General features: G+C 48.6%; 1 protein-coding gene across 1 annotated transcript in view; it reads right to left on the minus strand.

The window, feature by feature from the left end:
- LOC140411190 (dynein axonemal heavy chain 8-like) overlaps positions 1-20,194 on the minus strand; it is a 2,783,184-nt gene that overhangs the window by 2,487,533 nt on the left and 275,457 nt on the right. Inside the window, exons 7-8 of the mRNA XM_072500280.1 lie at positions 14,089-14,249; positions 6,193-6,369 (exon numbers count right to left, since the gene is read on the minus strand). Coding sequence (XP_072356381.1) covers positions 6,193-6,369; positions 14,089-14,249 — 338 coding nt within the window. The remainder of the gene's footprint in view (positions 1-6,192; positions 6,370-14,088; positions 14,250-20,194) is intronic.

A 20,194-nucleotide genomic window follows, 5' to 3' on the forward strand; every position in this document is an offset into this window, starting at 1 on the left:
ACTGAAAACCCTGAGACATTCAGTTCCCATCCCTGATCACCCTGCAGCCATGTCTCCGTTATCCCAATTATATCATGCCCATTTATATTTATCCGAGCGATTACTTCATCCACTTTATTGCAAATGCTCCATGCATTAAGGCACCGAGCCTTTAAGTTTGTCTTGTTGACATTGTTTGTCTTGCTCCCAATATTTTTCTCTCTTGCTCTGTTTGAATTTTGCCCTTGGTTTCACCACCTATCACTTTTCTTATTCACTTTTCTACCTTTTGTTTTTGTCCTTGCTCCCTCTTTCTCTGACTCCTTGCACAGATTTCCACCCTCCTGGCATATTAATTTAAACCCTTCCCAACTGCTCTAGCAAATAGCCCCCCCGAGGACACCAGTTGCAGTCCTGCCCAGGTGTAACCCGTCCAGTTTGTACAGGTCCCACCTCCCCCAGAACCGGCCCCAATGCCCCTGGAATCTTCATCCTATATATCCTGTCATTTCTACTCTGACTAGCACATGGCACAAGTAGTAATCCTGAGATCACTACCTTTGCGGTCTGATTTCTTAACTTACTTCCTAGCTCCCCGTATTCTGCTTTTAGGACCTCATCCCTTTTTTAACCAATGTCGTTTGTACCGATGTGTACCACGACCACTGGCTGTTCACCCTTCCCCTCCAGAATATAAAGTAGATTCCCTGGGCAGCAGATTATTAGAGACATTTAGAAAGAGAATGTAGTTAATGGGAAGAGCCAGGTGTTGAAAAAGTCAAGTGTTGAGGTTCAGTTCAGTTTACATTGGGAATGTGAACAGACAAGCAGCTTTTTGTCAAACGCTGGGAAGTTAAACAGTAGTTTGACATGGACAAGAATCTGTGAGCAGGTTCCTGAAGAACCTCTCTCTCAAAGCAGTTTACCTAAGATATCTGTTTACAGCAAGTTAATTTCTACTATTCTGCTATTTCTATTTTTGTACATGGACAATTAAAAAAAAAAAAAATTGCTTATTGTCACATTCAAATGAAGTTACTGTGAAAAGCCCCTAGTCGCCACATTCCGGCGCCTGTTCGGGAAGGCTGGTACGGGAATTGAACCATGCTGCTGGCCTGCCTTGGTCTGCTTTCAAAGCCAGCGATTTAGCCCTGTGCTAAACCAGCCCCAATTAATGTGCTTATGCCTTTAAGATTGACTTCACCTTTAATTTGAGTGGCTGATAAACTGAGTATTTACCTATGACCTCGGAGAAGACAGGTTACATGGAGCTGTTTACGTTTCAAATCAGCAGATTCCAGGCAGATCAGTGCTAACACACCTTGATGGACTTGGCTGTCGGCCAATGGACTGTTTCAAATTGCAGGGCCTTATCTATGCCTCCTGCCGATTGGTCGGGGTTTTCTCTGTGTTTTTTCATTTACTTTCATTTTGATGTCAGATGCTGTAAGGTCACAGCTCTGATCTCTCTTCTAATGGATTCTATCTGAAGATCCAAAGTGAAGATCTTTCTCTCTCCACAGCCATACTGTACTGCAAAGAAATCTAATCCAGCCACCAGCTGAAGGGTGGTTTCAAAACCCTTTTAAAATCTCATGTGAGGAACCCTGGCCAGGATTCTCCGAGCCTCTGCGCCGAAATCCGTTCGGTCTGCAATGGGGTCCGACACCGGGACACCAGCAGCGCGCGGTTGCGCGGCGCCGGTCGGGGGCCGTTGAAAAAGGCCCACACGGCGTTTCTCCGCGGTCAACCGACCGAGTTCCCGCTGGCATGGTTCATGTATGGTTCCACCCGGCGGGAGCTCGGCATCGTGGCTGCTGTGGCCTTCCTCGTGGGGGGGGGGGGGGGGGGGGCAGGGGATCAGTCTCCGGGGGGGGCCTCCACGACGGCCAGGCCCGCGATCGGCGAGCGCGCGCGATCTGGGGGGGGGCCTACCTTCTTCCGCGCCACCCGCTGTGTGGCATTTTGTGCGGACCCGGCGCCGCAGCCATACGCATGCGCGGACCCACGGCTGGTCGTGCAGGGCCGCGGATCAGTAGCCGGAGCAGCGTGGAGCACTTCGGCGCCATGCTGGCCCCCTGTGGGCCATGGAATTGCTGGACCAAGATGCCCGTTGACTCCAGCGTGAAACACTCCGGTGTTTTCTATAGCCCTCTGAAAAGTTCCAGAGATGTAGAGGAAAGGATTGCAAAGATGATTCTTGATAGGAGCGAAAGCAACAGGGTAGTTGTTATGGGGGACTTTAACTTTCCAAATATTGACTGGAAACGCTATAGTTCGAGTACTTTAGATGGGTCCGTTGTTGTCCAATGTGTGCAGGAGGGTTTCCTGACACAGTATGTAGATAGGCCAACGAGAGGCGAGGCCATATTGGATTTGGTACTGGGTAATGAACCAGGACAGGTGTTAGATTTGGAGGTAGGTGAGCACTTTGGTGATAGTGACCACAATTCGATTACGTTTACTTTCGTGATGGAAAGGGATAGGTATATACCGCAGGGCAAGAGTTATATCTAGGGGAAAGGCAATTATGATGCGATAAGGCAAGACTTAGGATGCATCGGATGGAGAGGAAAACTATAGGGGATGGGCACAATGGAAATGTGGAGCTTGTTCAAGGAACAGCTACTGGGTTTCCCATTTAAGTATGTGCCTGTCAGACAGGGAGGAAGTGGTCGAGCAAGGGAACCGTGGTTTACTAAGGCAGTCACAACACTTGTCAAGAGGAAGAAGGAGGCTTATGTAAAGATGAGACATGAAGGTTCAGTAAGGGCGCTCGAGAGTTACAAGTTAGCTAAGAAGGACCTAAAGAGAGAGCTAAGAAGAGCCAGGAGGGGATATGAGAAGTCTTTGGCAGGTAGGATCAAGGATAACCCTAAAGCTTTCTATAGATATGTCAGGAATAAAAGAATGACTAGGGTAAGAGTAGGGCCAGTCAAGGACAGTAGTGGGAAGTTGTGCTTGGAGTCCGAGGAGATAGGAGAGGTGCTAAATGAATATTTTTCGTCAGTATTCACACAGGAAAAAGACAATGTTGTCGAGGAGAATACTGAGATTCAGGTTACTAGACTAGAAGGGCTTGAGGTTCATAAGGAGGAGGTGTTAACAATTCTGGAAAGTGTGAAAATAGATAAGTCCCCTGGGCCGGATGGGATTTATCCTAGGATTCTTTGGGAAGCTAGGGAGGAGATTGCTGAGCCTTTGGCTTTGATCTTTAAGTCATCTTTGTCAACAGGAATAGTGCCATAAGACTGGAGGATAGCAAATGTAGTCCCCTTGTTCAAGAAGGGGAGTAGAGACAACCCCGGTAACTATAGACCAGTGAGCCTTACTTCTGTTGTGGGCAAAGTCTTGGAAAGGTTTATAAGAGATAGGATGTATAATCATCTGGAAAGGAATAATTTGATTAGAGATAGTCAACACGGTTTTGTGAAGGGTAGGTCGTGCCTCACAAACCTTATTGAGTTCTTTGAGAAGGGGACCAAACAGGTGGATGACGGTAAAGCAGTTGATGTGGTGTATATGGATTTCAGTAAAGCGTTTGATAAGGTTCCCCACGGTGGGCTACTGCAGAAAATACGGAAGCATGGGATTCAGGGAGATTTAGCAGTTTGGATCAGAAATTGGCTAGCTGGAAGAAGACAAAGGGTGGTGGTTGATGGGAAGTGTTCAGACTGGAGTCCAGTTACTAGTGGTGTACCACAAGGATCTGTTTTGGGGCCACTGCTGTTTGTCATTTTTATAAATGATCTGGAGGAGGGCGTAGAAGGATGGGTGAGTAAATTTGGAGATGACACTAAAGTCGGTGGAGTTGTGGACAGTGCGGAAGGATGTTACAAGTTACAGAGGGACATAGATAAGCTGCAGCGCTGGGCTGAGAGGTGGCAAATGGAGTTTAAGGCAGAAAAGTGTGAGGTGATTCATTTTGGAAGGAATAACAGGAAGACAGAGTACTGGGCTAATGGTAAGATTCTTGGCAGTCTGGATGAGCAGAGAGATCTCTGTGTCCATGTACATAGATCCCTGAAAGTTGCCACTCAGGTTGAGAGGGTTGTTAAGAAGGCGTACGGTGTGTTAGCTTTTATTGGTAGAGGGATTGAGTTTCGGAGCCATGAGGTCATGTTGCAGCTGTACAAAACTCTGGTGCGGCCGCATTTAGAGTATTGCGTGCAATTCTGGTCACCGCATTATAGGAAGGATGTGGAAGCATTGGAAAGGGTGCAGAGGAGATTTACCAGAATGTTGCCTGGTATGGAGGGAAGATCTTATGAGGAAAGGCTGAGGGACTTGAGGTTGTTTTCGTTAGAGAGAAGAAGGTTAAGAGGTGACTTAATTGAGGCATACAAGATGATCAGAGGATTGGATAGGGTGCACAGTGAGAGCCTTTTCCCTCAGATGGTGATGTCTAGCACGAGGGGACATAGCTTTAAATTGAGGGGAGATAGATATAAGACAGACGTCAGAGGTAGGTTCTTTACTTAGAGAGTAGTAAGGGTGTGGAATGCCCTGCCTGCAACAGTAGTGGACTCGCCAACACTAAGGGTATTCAAATGGTCATTGGATAGACATATGGACGATAAGGGAATAGTGTAAATGGGCTTTAAGAGTGGTTTCACAGGTCGGTGCAACATCGAGGGCTGAAGGGCCTGTACTGCGCTGTAATGTTCTATGTTCTATGTTTACGCCGGCGTCAACACTTAGCCGCGTTTTTGGAGAATCCTGGCCCCTGTTCTTTTCTCAGTAAGGATGCCGGTTGTTCTGGTGGAGTTAGAAGAAAGAATTAAACAGGCAAGGACACCCAACTTTTATTTTGTTTTAATTTCTATTTTTTTACCTCTCCTCCTCTGTGTGTGTGTGTGTCTGCTGTGAGTGTGTTTGGATCGAAGGTGGGACGGTAAAAGTGAGGGGAGCAGTAGATTAGCTGGCTGTTATTCCATTATAATTGCTGCATATTTCAACTTTGTTCCTGTTGTAAATAAACAGTTATTGTGTTCAATTAACAAACCTGGTGGCTAAAACTTATTGAGCAGTAAAGGGGCCAAAGGTTCTGCAAACTTTATATGAATTACTGGTTAATTCACTTGTATTGGTACTCTGGTGTCTGTGGGCCTAGAATCGACCGCACACTGGACCAGGATGTCGGAACAATGACGGGTGACTTGGAGGGAAACTTTGAGGTGGTGGTATTCCCAGGTGTCTGCTGCTCTTATCGATGGTCCAATATACAAGATAAATCACCTTCTTGGTTTGTCAATGGTTTGGATTCACCTGAATAGTAATTTGTTCTGCCTGTGGTATTCATTTCATATAGTGTTAAATAAATACCATGAGTTCCAGATTTTGGGATACAAGAGATTGGTGCCACTAAACCTAAAAATATCGATGAAGATCTTGGGCGGGATTCTCCCCTAACCGGCGGAGCGGGGGGTTCCGGCGTAATGGAGTGGCGGGAACCACTCTGGCGTCGGGCTGCCCCAAAGGTGCGGAATTCTCCGCACCTTTAGGGGCCAAGCCCTCACCTTGAGGGGTAGGCCCGCAACGGAGTGGTTTCCACTCCGCCGGCTGGCGGGAAAGGCCTTTGGCGCCACGCCAGCCGGCGCCGAAAGGTCTTCGCCGGGCGACGCATGCGCGGGAGCGTCAGTGGCCCCTCACGGCGTCCCAGCGCATGGGCAGGGGAGGGGGTCTCTTCCGCCTCCGCCATAGTGAAGACCATGGCAAAGGCGGAAGAAAAAGAGTGCCCCCACGGCACAGGCCCGCCCGCGAATCGGTGGGCCCCGATCGCGGGCCAGGCCACCGTGGGGGCATCCCCGGGGCCAGATCGCCCCCCGCTGTGGACCACGGAGCCCGCACGTGGTGCCTGCTCCCGCCGTTCAAAAGGTAGTTGAATCCACGCTGGCGGGTGAGGGTTGACAGCGGCGGGACTTCGGCCCATCGCGTGCCGGAGAATCGCCGGGGGTGGGCCCACCGACCGGCGCAAATCCCGCCCCCGCCAAATCTCTGGTGGCGGAGAATTCGAGACACGGCGGGGACGGGATTCACGGCAGCCCCTGGCGATTCTCCGACCCGGTGGGGGGTCAGAGAATCACATCCCAGATTTTATAACAAAAACAATTCAAGCGTTCTGTTTTCATTGCAAAAATTCTGGCCTAATTTTGATTCTAAAAATATTTACACAATTGTGAACTGTCATACTACTTTTTCGATAATTTTTACCTTTAACATTTTTGACTGGCTTGTTTTCAAAACATTGTTCACTGCCTTGCAATGTTGCCCTCTCAGTTGCTCGATGATGGAATTAAATTTAGCAGACATGCATTTCCAATATTCCAGTTCAGTGAGGGGACCTGAATTTTCTGCTTCTTTTCTCACTTGATTACTTTGTGCCAACACCTGTACATAAAAAAAATAAGGTGAATACTTAGACTTTCTGTGACTTCATGGTTTACATTTAAAAAATAAATAAATTTAGAGTACTCAATTCATTTTTTCCAATTAAGAGACAATTTAGCTTGGCCAATCCACCTACCGTGCACATCTTTGGGTTGTGGGGGCGAAACCCACGCAAACATGGGGAGAATGTGCAAACTCCACACGGACAGTGACCCAGAGCCGGGTTCGAACCTGGGACCTCGGCGGCGTGAGGCAGCAGGGCTAACCCACTGCGCCGCCAATGCTTTACATTTTTATTGTGAATAGTAACGATGTTTCGAGAAGTCATACCTGAAGCCAGATAATTACAGTGTGGCTTTTTGAAAATAATTAAATAGTAGATGAAGGCCAGCTGTTTTCTTTATTTGAACTTAAGGAATATTCTACGTAATGAATAAATTAATAAGCTATCCGAAATCAGCTCTGCAATAAGGCAGTGATAAATTGAAGTGAAATTTTGAACATTAAATGTCAACAGTTCCTTAATTCAAGAATGATATTTTTGTCTGTGTCCTTGTGATTGAGCAGGCCTACCGTTGACCCGTACCTCTTTGGGTACATGGGGTGGGATGTCCCATAAAGCAGTGTATCCAGAATGCAAGATTTGCTTCCTTATCTTTCTCGTTTACTGTTCTGTCTCATTAAAATGTTGGGAGTCAAAGTGTGATGCAGTTTGATGGACAAGTTGGTGCCATTCTGAACAATTGGTAGCTTACTGATCATACCTCCAAAAAGAATCTTTGACCCACTACCCTGTCTCCTGCGACTGAACCAATTTTGGATCCAACATGCCAAAATGCCCTGGATCCCATGGACATTTGACTAGTCTTGATTAGTTCTTGACTAGACTCCCAAGCGAAACCTTAGAACATAGAACATTACAGCGCAGTACAGGCCCTTCGGCCCTCGATGTTGCACGACCTGCGAAACCACTCAAAAGCCCATCTACACTATTCCCTTATTGTCCATATGTCTATCCAATGACCATTTGAATGCCCTTAGTGTTGGTGAGTCCACTACTGTTGCAGGCAGGGCATTCCACGCCCTTAATACTCTCTGAGTAAAGAACCTACCTCTGACATCTGTCTTATATCTATCTACCCTCAATTTAAAGCTATGTCCCCTCGTGCTAGACATCACCATCCGAGGAAAAAGGCTCTCACTGTCCACCCTATTCAATCCTCTCATCATCTTATATGCCTCAATTAAGTCACCTCTTAACCTTCTTCTCTCTAACGAAAACAGCCTCAAGTCCCTCAGCCTTTCCTCATAAGATCTTCCCGCCATACCAGGCAACATTCTGGTAAATCTCCTCTGCACCCCTTCCAATGCTTCCACGTCCTTCCTATAATGCGGCGACCAGAATTGCACGCAATACTCCAAATGCAGCCGCACCAGAGTTTTGTACAGCTGCAACATGACCTCATGGGACCGAAACTCAATCCCCCTACCAATAAAAGCTAACACACCTTACGCCTTCTTAACAACCCTCTCAACCTGGGTGGCAACTTTCAGGGATCTATGTACACGGACACAGAGATCTCTCTGCTCATCCACACTGCCAAGAATCTTACCATTAGCCCAGTACTCTGTCTTCCTGTTATTCCTTCCAAAATGAATCACCTCACACTTTTCTGCATCAAACTCCATTTTCCTCCTCTCAGCCCAGCGCTGCACTTTATCTATGTCCCTCTGTAGCTTGTAACATCCTTCCGCACTGTCCACAACTCCACCGACTTTAGTGTCATCTGCAAATTTACTCACCCATCCTTCTATGCCCTCCTCCAGGTCACTTATAAAAATGACAAACAGCAGTGGCCCCAAAACACATCCTTATGGTACACCACTAGTAACTGGACTCCAGTCTGAACATTTCCCATCAACCACCACCCTTTGTCTTCTTCCAGCTAGCCAATTTCTGATCCAAACTGCTAAATCAACGAGTCCCAGGCCTCCGTATTTTCTGCAGTAGCCCACCGTGGGGAACCTTATCAAACGCTTTACTGAAATCCATATACACCACATCAACTGCTTTACCCTCATCCACCTGTTTGCTCCCCTTCTCAAAGAACTCAATAAGGTTTGTGAGGCACGACCTACCCTTCACAAAACCGTGTTGACTATCTCTAATCAAATTATTCCTTTCCAGATGATTATACATCCTATCTCTTATAAACCTTTCCAAGACTTTGCCCACAACAGAAGTAAGGCTCACTGGTCTATAGTTACCGGGGTTGCCTCTACTCCCCTTCTTGAACAAGTGGACAACATTTGCTATCCTCAAGTCTTCTGGCACTATTCCTGTAGACAAAGATGACTTAAAGATCAAAGCCAAAGGCTCAGCAATTTCCTCCCTAGCTTCCCAGAGAATCCTAGGATAAATCCCATCCGGCCCAGGGGACTTATCTATTTTCCCACTTTCCAGAATTGCTAAAACCTCCTCCTTATGAACCTCAAGCCCTTCTAGACCAGTAGCCTGAATCTCAGTGTTCTCCTCGACAACATTGTCTTTTTCCTGTGTGAATACTGACAAAAAATATTCATTTAGCACCTCTCTTATCTCCTCGGACTCCAAGCACAACTTCCCACTACTGTACTTGACTGGCCCTACTCTTACCCTAGTCATTTGTTTATTCCTGACATATCTATAGAAAGCTTTAGGGTTATCCTTGATCCTACCTGCCAAAGACTTCTCATGTCCCCTCCTGGCTCTCTTAGCTCTCTCTTTAGGTCCTTCCCAGCTAACTTGTAACTCTCGAGCGCCCTTACTGAACCTTCATGTCTCATCTTTACATAAGCCTCCGTCTTCCTCTTGACAAGTGTTTCGACTGCTTTAGTAAACCACGGTTCCCTTGCTCGACCACTTCCTCCCTGCCTGACAGGTACATACTTATCAAGGACATGCAGTAGCTGTTCCTTGAACAAGCTCCACATTTCCATTGTGCCCATCCCCTATAGTTTTCCTCTCCATCCGATGCATCCTAAGTCATGCCTCACTGCATCATAATTGCCTTTTCCTCAGATATAACTCTTGCCCTGCGGTATATAGCTATCCCTTTCCATCACTAAAGTAAACATAATCGAATTGTGGTCACTATCACCAAAGTGCTCACCTACCTCCAAATCTAACACCTGTCCTGGTTCATTCCCCAGTACCAAATCCAATATGGCCTCGCCTCTCGTTGGCCTATCGACATGCTGTGTCAGGAAACCCTCCTGCACACATTGGACAAAAATGGACCCATCTAAAGTACTCGAACTATTGCGTTTCCAGTCAATATTTGGAAAGTTAAAGTCCCCCATAACAACTACCCTGTTGCTTTCGCTCCTATCCAGAATTATCTTTGCAATCCTTTCCTCTACATCTCTGGAAGTTTTCGGAGGCCTATAGAAAACCCCTAACAGGGTGACCTCTCCTTTCCTGTTTCTAACCTCAGGCCATACCACCTCAGTAGACGAGTCCTCATCAAACGTCCTTTCTGCCACCGTAATACTGTCCTTGACTAACAATGCCACCCCTCCCCCTCTTTTACCACCTTCCCTGAGTTTACTGAAATATCTAAACCCCGGCACCTGCAACAACCATTCCTGTCCCTGGTCTATCCATGTCTCCGATATGACCACAACATCGAAGACCCAGGTACCAACCCATGCCGCAAGTTCACCCACCTTATTCCGGATGCTCCTGGCGTTGAAGAAGACACACTTTAAACCACCTTCCCGCATGCCGGTACACTCCTGCAACTTTGATACCTTACTCATGACCTTACTACTCTCAACCTCCTGTATACTGGAGCGACAATTCAGGTTCCCAAGCCCCTGCTGAACTAGTTTAAACCCTCCCGAAGAGCATTAGCAAATTTCCCCCCCCCCCAGGATATTGGTACCCCTCTGGTCCAGGTGTTGACCATCCCGTTTGTAGAATGAGCCCCAATTATCCAGAAATCTGAAACCCTCCCTCCTGCATCCCTGTAGCCACGTGCTCAACTCCTCTCTCTCCCTATTCCTCGTCTTGCTATCATGTGGCTCGGGTAACAACCCAGAGATAATAACTCTGTTTGTCCTGGATCTAAGTTTCCACCCTAGCTCCCTGAATTCCTGCCTTACATCCCTATCCCTTTTATACCTATGTCGTTGGTACCTATGTGGACCACGACTTGGGGCTGCTCCCCCTCCCCCTTAAGGATCCTGAAAACACGATCCGAGACATCACGCACCCTGGCACCTGGGAGGCTACACACCAGCCACGAGTCTCTCTTGTTCCCACAGTATCTCCTATCTATCCCCCTAACTACGGAGTCTCCAATGACTAATGCTCTACTCCTCTCCCCCTTCCCTTCTGAGCAACAGGGACAGACTCTGTGCCAGAGACCTGCACCCCATGGCTTATCCCTGGTAAGTCCCTCCCCCCAACAGTATCCAAAGCGGTATACCTGTTACTAAGGGGAACAACCACAGGGGATCCCTGTACTGACTGCTTCCTCCCAGCCCCTCTCACCGTCACCCATCTATCTTTATTCTTCGGAGTAACTGCATCCCTGAAGCTTCTATCTATGACCACCTCTGCCTCCCGAATGATCCGAAGTTCATCCAGCTCCAGTTCCCTAACGCGGTTTGTGAGGAGCTGGTGATGGGTGTCAAAAGCCTTACTGAAATCCATGTAGACTACATCAATTGTACTAACCTCAGCGACATACCTGGACAATGAAATTTGTAAGACGTTGGGCGGGATTCTCCATTGGCTGACACCGGAATCGGGAAACGCAATTGGGCGGAGAATCGGTTCAGATGACAAAATCACGGCGGGCGCAGATTTGATTCTAAATCACAATTCTCCATCACCTTGTCGGCAGCGTCAATGCGGTCCGGAACACACGTAGAGTAAACACCGTTTGCATGTCATGAGCGGGCCCGAACTGGTATTCTCCGGGGCCTTCGTGATTTTCCGCTCCAATGGGCCAAATTCCTGATGGCACGGTTCACTTATGCCTTTAAAAATTGTGAAACCGGCATCGTGGCTGATGCAAGAGTGAGGGGAGGTAGGACACAGAGAGGCCCGTACATGGGCTGCAGGGCCAGACACTGGCCAGCTGGCGGGGTTGGCGGGATGGGGGCGGGCTGCCAGGGCCGGGGAGGGGGTGTGACGGGAACAGGCCATGTGGCCGGGGTATTCACCCATGGGACTGGAACTGTGTCCCGTCACGGACTGCCATTACCGCAGCCAGCAAGACAGCCATCTTACGGCGCACCCCACTGGACACACACCTTGGCCCCTGGTCCTACAGAGTGACACCAGCTGTATGGGTGCCCCAGCTGTATGGGTGCCCCAGCTGTATGGGTGCCCCCCCCTCTCCCCCCACAAAACTCCCACCGCCCCACCAGCCGCCACCCACCGGCAGGGCATTAGACACCCAGGGCAATGCCCACTGTGGCCTCTACGGGGGTGCCGGGCAGGGGCTGCTGAGTGTACCGCTGATAAGGGCAGTGCCAGCTGACGGTACCCCTGGCATTAGGAATGGGCACCAGGGACACAGGCCCCCACGATGCCGGCCACCGATAGGGCCAGGGGTGCGGGGATGGGGGTAAAGAGTTCCACAGATTCACCACCCTCTGGCTGAAGAAATTCCTCCCTATCTCTGTTTTAAACGATCGTCCCTTTAGTCTGAGATTGCGTCCTCTGGTTCTAGTTTTTTCTACAAGTGGAAACATCCGCTCCACGTCCACCCGATCCAGCCCTCGCAGTATCCTGTAAGTTTCAATAAGATCCCCCCTCATCCTTCTAAACTCCAATGAGGACAGATCCAGAGTCCTCAACCAGTCCTCATACGACAAGCTCTTCCTCAATACTACCTGTCCCTCTACAGATCTTTGTATCGTCTGCAAACTTAGCAACAGTGTCTTCAGTTCCTTCTTCCAGATCATTAATGTATATTGTGAATAGTTGTGGTCCCAGCACAGACCCCGGAGGCACACCACTAGTCACCGGCTGCCATCCTGAAAAAGAGCCCTTTATCCCCACTCTCAGCCTTCTGCCAGGCAGCCAATCCTCTATCCATGCCAGGATCTTACCCTTAACACCATGGGCTTTTAACTTATTTAACAGTCTCCTATGCGGCACCTTGTCAAAGGCCTTCTGGAAATCTAAATAAATCACGTCCACTGGTTCTCCTTTGTCTAGAATCATAGAATTTACAGTGCAGAAGGAGGTCATTCGGCCCATCGAGTCTGCACCGGCTCTTGGAAAGAGCACCCCACCCAAGGTCCACACCTCCACCCTATCCCCACAACCCAGTAACCCCACCCAAGACTAAGGGCAATTTTGGACAATATGGGCAATTTAGCATGGCCAATCCACCTAACCCGCACATCTTTGGACTGTGGGAGGAAACCGGAGCACCCGGAGGAAACCCACGCACACACGGGGAGGATGTGCAGACTCCGCACAGACAGTGACCCAAGCCGGAATCGAACCTGGGACCCTGGAGCTGTGAAGCATTTGTGCTATCCCAGTCTAACTTCCTTGATACTTCTTCAAAGAACTCTAACAGATTTGTCAGACATGACCTCCCCTTGACGAAGCCATACTGACCCAGCCCTATTTTATCATGCACTTCAAAGTACTCCACGATCTCATCTTTAATAATGGACTCTAAAATCTTACCAATGACCAAAGTCAGGCTAACCGGCCTATAATTTCCCGTCTTCTGCCTCCCTCCCTTCTTAAACGGTGGTGTTCCATGAGCCACTTTCCAGTCCTCTGGGACCCTTCCTGCCTCCAGTGATTTCTGAAAGATCACCACCAATCTCCTCAGCTATCTCGTTTAGGACGCTGGGGTGTAGTCCAACCGGTCTAGGTGACTTATCTACCTTGAGACCTTCCAGTTTACCCAAATCTTCTCCTTAGTGGTGGCCACTGCACTCACCACTGCCCCCTGATTCTCCTGGAGCTCTGGCATCCCACTGGTGTCTTCGACCGTGAAGCCTGATGCAAAGTAACTATTCAGTTCGTCTGCCATTTCTTTGTTTCCTATTATTACTTCTTCAGCCACATTTTCCAGTCGTCCTATGTCTATTTTTGCCTCTCGCTTACCTTTTATATATTGAAAGAAACTCTTCCTATCTTCTTTTATATTACCAGCTAGCTTGCACTCAAATTTCATCTTCTCTCCCCTTATTGCGTTTTTAGTTGTACTCTGCTCAATTTTAAAGGATTCCCTATCCTTGGGCTTCCCACTAAACCTTGCCACTTTGTATGCTTTTTCTTTTGCTTTCATGCTGTCCTTGACATCCCTCGTCAACCATGGATGCCTTGTCCTGCCCTTAGCATGTTTCCTCCTCCTTGGGATGAATTTCTGGTGTGCCTCCCGAATAACCCCCAAAACTCCTGCCATTGCTGTTCCACTGTCTTCCCTACTATGCTCTTTTTCCAAACAACTCTGGCCAGCTCCTCCCTCATGTCTTTGTAGTTACCCTTATTTAATTGTAATACCGTTACATCTGACTCCAACTTCTCCCTCTCAAACTGCAAGGTGAATTCTATCATATTGTGGTCACTGCTCCCTAAGACAAAGTAAATTGACAAACTGCAATATAAAATTACCTCCTCACAAAAGTGCGCTGCATAAGGAGGAAAATGAGAATTTAAACTTGTTAGATTTAGTAGTTTATGAAAACACAAACCTGCTCTAGTTGATTGCGCCACATCAAAAGTAAATTTTCAATTTGTAAAATCATTTCTGGGTTTGATGCTGCAGCTTTCAGTTGCTCGAATGAACGCAGCTGAGAAAGATCAACCGTCTCACTCTTCAGCACAACAGCTTTTTCAAGGCTTACTTTTGTACCTTAAGAAAATATAGAACAATAGAAGGCAGAAAAGTCATTCAGTCTGCTTTCATTCCTTTCAGGCAATGCTGCAGATCACAACTTCTGGCATAAAAATATGTCCTCATCTCTCCACTGGTTCTTTAGCAGACTGCATTAATTCTAAGTTCTCTGGTTAGTGACCCTATTGTCAGTGTGACCTTATTTGCTCCATGCAAACTGTTCATAGATTCAAACATTTCTTATTAAATCACACCTTAACCGTAACAATTGAAAAATTTCTACATCCAGGGAAGACATTGGCTGGGATTCATCGAATTCCCGGCCAAGTGTTGACGCCGGCGTCAAAACCGGCGCGAACGACGCCGGCGTCAAAGGGCCTCCAGGTCCAGGCATTCACCCCTTCCTAGGGGGCTAGAACGGCGCCGGAGAGCTATGCGTTGCGCCGGCGCAGAAAGCCGGCACGCCACGGCCGTATTGGGTCCGTACATGCGTGCGCCACAGCCGGCACGGTCTGTGCAGCCTCCCAGCAATATGGCGGAGTTCTACAGGGGCCCGGCGCGGAGGAAATTAGCCCCCCCCACCCCGGCCCCGGAATGAGTCTGCCCGCAGATCGGTTGCCCCTGATCGTGGGCCTGGCCACCGTGGAGTCCCCCCTGGAGTCGGCCCCCACCCCGCCCCCCCCACCAGGACAGCCCCCGCAGGGTAGGACCATGTATAAATCATGTCGGCGGGACTCGGCCTGTCATGCGCGGAGAATCGGCAATCGCGCCGGCACGATTGCCGCCGATTCTCCGGTTGGCGGAGAATAGAAGGCGCGGCGTCGGAGGGGTGTGGCGGGATTCGTGCACCCCAGCCAGTGATTCTCCGACCATTATCACTGATTGAAACTGGAGTCCTTCATCCCTGGGAATCTCCATTGAATCCATTTCAAGACCATGACAACCTTTCTAAAATTTGGTGCACAGATTTGAAAACACAAGGAGTTTTAATTAGCTGACCAATTCACAGCGGGAGGAGGGATTTGCAACATCTAGTCAGGAACCCTTTCCTCAGTGAAGCAAACATTGCAGTTGCTGCTCAACTCAGTCATGGCAAGCATACATTTTCAGGGTCCACTACAAATCAGAATTCTGACGAAATATTTGGACAGGATATTCCAATACCACCTGCCACAGAAATGGAAATTTCCACACGAATTAAACAGACCTTTTACTAGTTTGTCAAATTATCCATCCCGCCAACGATGATTCTTGCGGTAGGCGCAGCTAGAAAATTTAGACCATTATATATTTCAATATATTCCCAATAATTCTGGTATACTGTGAAAGAGCGGCACGGTAGCACAGTGGTTATGTAGCCACCTGGGTTGGCCACTTCCCGACTTTAAAATGGTGACCCGCAAAGATTACAGGGAAATTCAGTCAACACAGGCAAAACAAGTAGGTGCAAAGTTTCATGTGTATCAGGACTTACAGAAACCCAGACAGCACTGAAACCCAGACAGCACTGAAACTAACAGCCATCTACCTATTAATGAGCGATCCCCGCGAACAATTGGAAACATTTAGTAAAACAAAAGTCAAGCCAGACTCCTCGGTGCCAGCAGGAGCCAAGACAAAGGAAGGCCAACGGACACTTAGGGACCGCCCAGCGATCAGGGAACAGTTCCAGTATTGGAGAAATCGATCCAAGTGATCAGAACGTAGGCCAATCACTTGGAACCAGGTACGGGGTCCGCCCAGAAGGGATTGAAGCCTCATGGGACTATAAAATAGAGTCCCCAAGTTCAATTCGTCCTTCTTGGCACGGTCTCTCAGCAGCTTGAAACAACCCTTGAACTTGACCTGCCTACGTTGCTGCATCAACTAAGTAAGTCTCCAGTCAACGCACGCTACGAGATAGGCGCTCCTAGCTACCAGTCCATACCAGCTTTGAAGCCTGCAGACTCAGAACCTGAACGAAAGGCCATTTGTTCCCCTGACCTGGTGGGCCAGTTCCAAAGCTAAGTATAGGCCTTATAGTGTTAGAGATAGTCTAGTAAGTAGAGTTTTATGCATGAGTAGTGATTGACTGTGTATAATAAATGTGTTTTGATTTGAAACTTACTAACTGGTGTATTGAGTTATTGATCAGTACTTCAACTTGAACCTCGTGGTGGTATCATAAAGATACCTGGCGACTCTAGAGCAAAGGTTATAAAACATATTAATGGCGAACTCTGACGGGACTCGACTTAGAAGTGGCCTAACCATTCCGAGAGAACCCAAAATTTGAATTGAGAATCCAATTGGGAACAGAAACATTCACAAGTGTTCAAGCAGTTCTGATCAATCGTCATAATTCGGAAGCGTGTTAATGCATGCGTAACTAACAGGGCTATAAGGTAAAACTGACACATTTTGTTGCGAAAAACTGTCGGGAGTTTGTATTCCGGAAAATAGCGAAAGCCGTACCCGTGTTTACAGCACCACCTTAGTACCCCTCGTTCCAAAATTTAAAAGAGCATTCAGATAGGAAAAATGGCAATGAAGGCAATGGAACGCCTCATGAACCCTCATGAATTTGTGGTCGCAGCGATCAGCAGCAGAGTAGGACAGTGTCCCGTTGGGGAAGAAGAGATCAGGAAATATCTCAAAGGGAAAGGATGGCCCCTTTGGAGTGAATTCTGTGATAAGGAGGAAACAGGTCCCGGGAGTATAGGATATACTTGGTGGGAAAACCTGAGCGAAATCCATAGGAAGAGCTTAGGGAAAGCTCACAAGCCGATGGCAATCGTGTCCTGTCTGGCACAATTGCGAGGCACAGATTAGGTCGTTCGGACGCTCCGCAAAGAGATAGAAGAGAGTCATCGAATGAGCAAGGTCGATGTTAGTGAGATCAAGAGAGAGAATATAGAGTTAAGAAGGAAGTTGGCAGCAAAGGACGGAGAGGTGGATGATGCCAAGTGGCACACCAGTCTTGTCTAGCGCATCTGAGCAGCTTCCAAACCCAATATGAAAAGGCCTATCAGGACACGCAACGTGCAGTCCTGGTAAGAGAAGAGACAGAGAAATAGGTAGAGGCATTGCAAAAGCAGTGCAGCGATTTAAAAGCAGTGTTAAGAGCATTCCATGCTGCCACCACGGAGCACAAACTAAGCTCAGTGGATCATTCAAAATGCAGGAAGCAGATTGCGGAACTGCAGTCTTTGCTTTCAGTACAAAATGGGTTCCAGAGCACCTTTAGGTCCCAATTAGATGAAGAAGATAGCCCTGATTGGCAAGAACTAAATGAAACTGCGCATAGATATGTACAGGGAACATGTGCGCAAGGAAAGCCCCAAAAGAGAAAAGCACCCCATCCCCCCACAGAGCAGATCGATCAGGCACCCATGAATCCAGTAACCACCCACCACACAGTCACATCGGACGGAGATGCGGAATTCCTTTACACCACCCCCTTAAACGTGACCCAATTACGGGACGCGTGCGAAAAGATCACACCGTTCCTCCCCACCTCAGACCCCCACCACTTCTTTGCTCGAGTGAAGCAGCAGGTGACCATGTACGGCCTGGATGAGCGTGAGCAAGTGAAGCTCACAGTCTTAAGCTTAGTTGTAGCAGCCCTTCCCGACCCACAGAATGTAGGAGGAGGCACCATTGCAGAGATGCACACGGCGATCCTAGACGCGATCGGCTATAACAGAGGTGACCCAGTAGAAGGCCTGAATAAGTGCAGGCAGAAGAAGACAGAACACCCCACAGCATTTGCTGGACGCCTGTGGATCCATTTTACAGCCGTTTTCGGCAACTTAGACCGCGCCCATTTGTCCCCAGCCGATATGGCCAAATGGACCCGCACCCTTATCTCCCATGCCACAGAGGCAGGACAAAAAGCTTGTACCAACTATGACCCCTCGGAAGAAGCGCACAACGAAAAGTGGGTTTTAAAAAGGTTGTCCCGCTCCTGGGAGAAATCTGTCCACAACAAACCCGCAATTAGAAAACCCGAAGAACAGCAGGCAGAGGCAGATATTCAAGCAGTTAAAGCGCACCAGAACCCCGCATGGGTGAACAAAGGCATGAACAGCCCCCCACAGAAATGCTACAATTATGGACAGTTAGGACATTACGCACAAGAATATCAAGCCCCCCTGAAACAGCAACGGCATCAGCCCACCAATGCCCCCCGAACCAGCAACGACACCAACAGCCGCAACCCCCCACCCAGGGAACCAGACCCAAGGGAACAATGCACCAGAGAGCCTCCTCCACCTTATGTGCCCCAGGGGTCATGTTACAACTGTGGGCAGCCAGGACACTTTGCCCGAGATTGCAAGTGACCCTCCCCACCAGCTAGACTAGCCCCCAGATATGAAAGAGAACACCACCCACAGCAGCTACAAGGTCCCAGCTGCCCTATGCAAACTGTGAGCGCTTACCCACCACTTCTCATGGCAGCGATACCTCAGCAATGCCACTTCATTTTTGTTTCGCTCCTCCTTCCTCTCTTCTTCGGTCACGCCACACTACCTCCATATGCTAGTTACACCCCAGTCCAAATGTGATTTACGATGTCCTTTCTGATGGAACCTGCACCATGTTTGTTTGTTAGTGTTATTGTTAAGTGTTGTATGTAAAATCGGAAAATCTTTCACGGCCCCCCGTCACCACCCCTTTGACGCCCAATGATTGTTAAAGGATCAAGTTTGTCCCAGACAATAGTTCAGAGGAACTCGTCTGTCGACAGAAAATTGTTAACGGAACTAGTTTGTCCCAGACAAGAGTTCAGAGGAACTAGTTTGTAGGCAGACACCAATCATTCTTTTAAAAAAATATATTTATTAAAGTTTTTTACCAACACAATTTTTTCCCCTTACAAACAATAACCGCGCCCCCCCCCCCGTAACAAAATAACACGAAATCGCACTGAGCAAGATATATACATGGCAAAATGGTGTATTTACATAGCTTTATACACTGGCTCTCTCCCTCACGTGCCAGTTTCCCCCACCCTTCATGTTATCTCCTGCTCCTCCATCCCCCCAAGCAATCCCCCATTCCCCCCCCCCCCAGGGTTGCTGCTGCTGACCGACCTTCCTCTCACGCTCCGCGAGATAGTTAGGGGCAGCACGGTAGCATTGTGGATAGCACAATTGCTTCACAGCTCCAGGGTTCCAGGTTCAATTACGGCTTGGGTCATTGTGCGGAGTCTGCCCAGCCTCCCCGTGTGTGCGTGGGTTTCCTCCGGGTGCTCCGGTTTCCTCCCACCGTCCAAAGATGTGCAGGTTAGGTGGATTGGCCATGATAAATTGCCCTTAGTGTCCAAAATTACGCTTAGTTTTGGGTGGGGTTGTAGGGTTATGGGGATAGGGTGGAGTTGTTGACCTTGGGTAGGGTGCTCTTTCCAAGAGCCGGTGCGGACTCGATGGGCCGAATGGCCTCCTTCTGCACTGTAAATTCTATGATAGTCTAGGAACGGTTGCCACCGCCTGTAGAACCCTGCGCAGACCCTCTCAAGGCAAACTTAATCCTCTTCAGCTTCATGAACCCAGCCATGTCATTTATCCAGGCCTCCACGCTGGGGGGGCTTCGCCTCCTTCCACATTAGCAAGAACCTTAGCCGGGCTACTAGGGACGCAAAGGCCAGAATGCCGGCCTCTTTCGCCTCCTGCACTCCCGGTTCGTCCACTACTCCAAATATTGCTAGCCCCCAGCTTGGCTTGACCCGGACTTTCACCACCTGAGATATTGCTCCCGCCACTCCTCTCCAGAACCCCTCCAGTGCTGGGCATGACCAAAACATATGGACATGGTTCGCCGGGCTCCCTGAGCACCTTCCACATCTGTCCTCTACCCCAAAGAACCTACTCAACCTCGCCCCCGTCAAGTGCGCTCTGTGAACCACCTTAAATTGTATCAGGCTGAGCCTGCCTGGCACATGAGGAGGAGGAATTAACCCTACCCATGGCATCAGCCCACAA

Source organism: Scyliorhinus torazame, chromosome 4, assembly GCF_047496885.1.
Source record: "Scyliorhinus torazame isolate Kashiwa2021f chromosome 4, sScyTor2.1, whole genome shotgun sequence".
In the NCBI taxonomy this organism is placed as follows: Eukaryota; Metazoa; Chordata; class Chondrichthyes; order Carcharhiniformes; family Scyliorhinidae; genus Scyliorhinus; species Scyliorhinus torazame.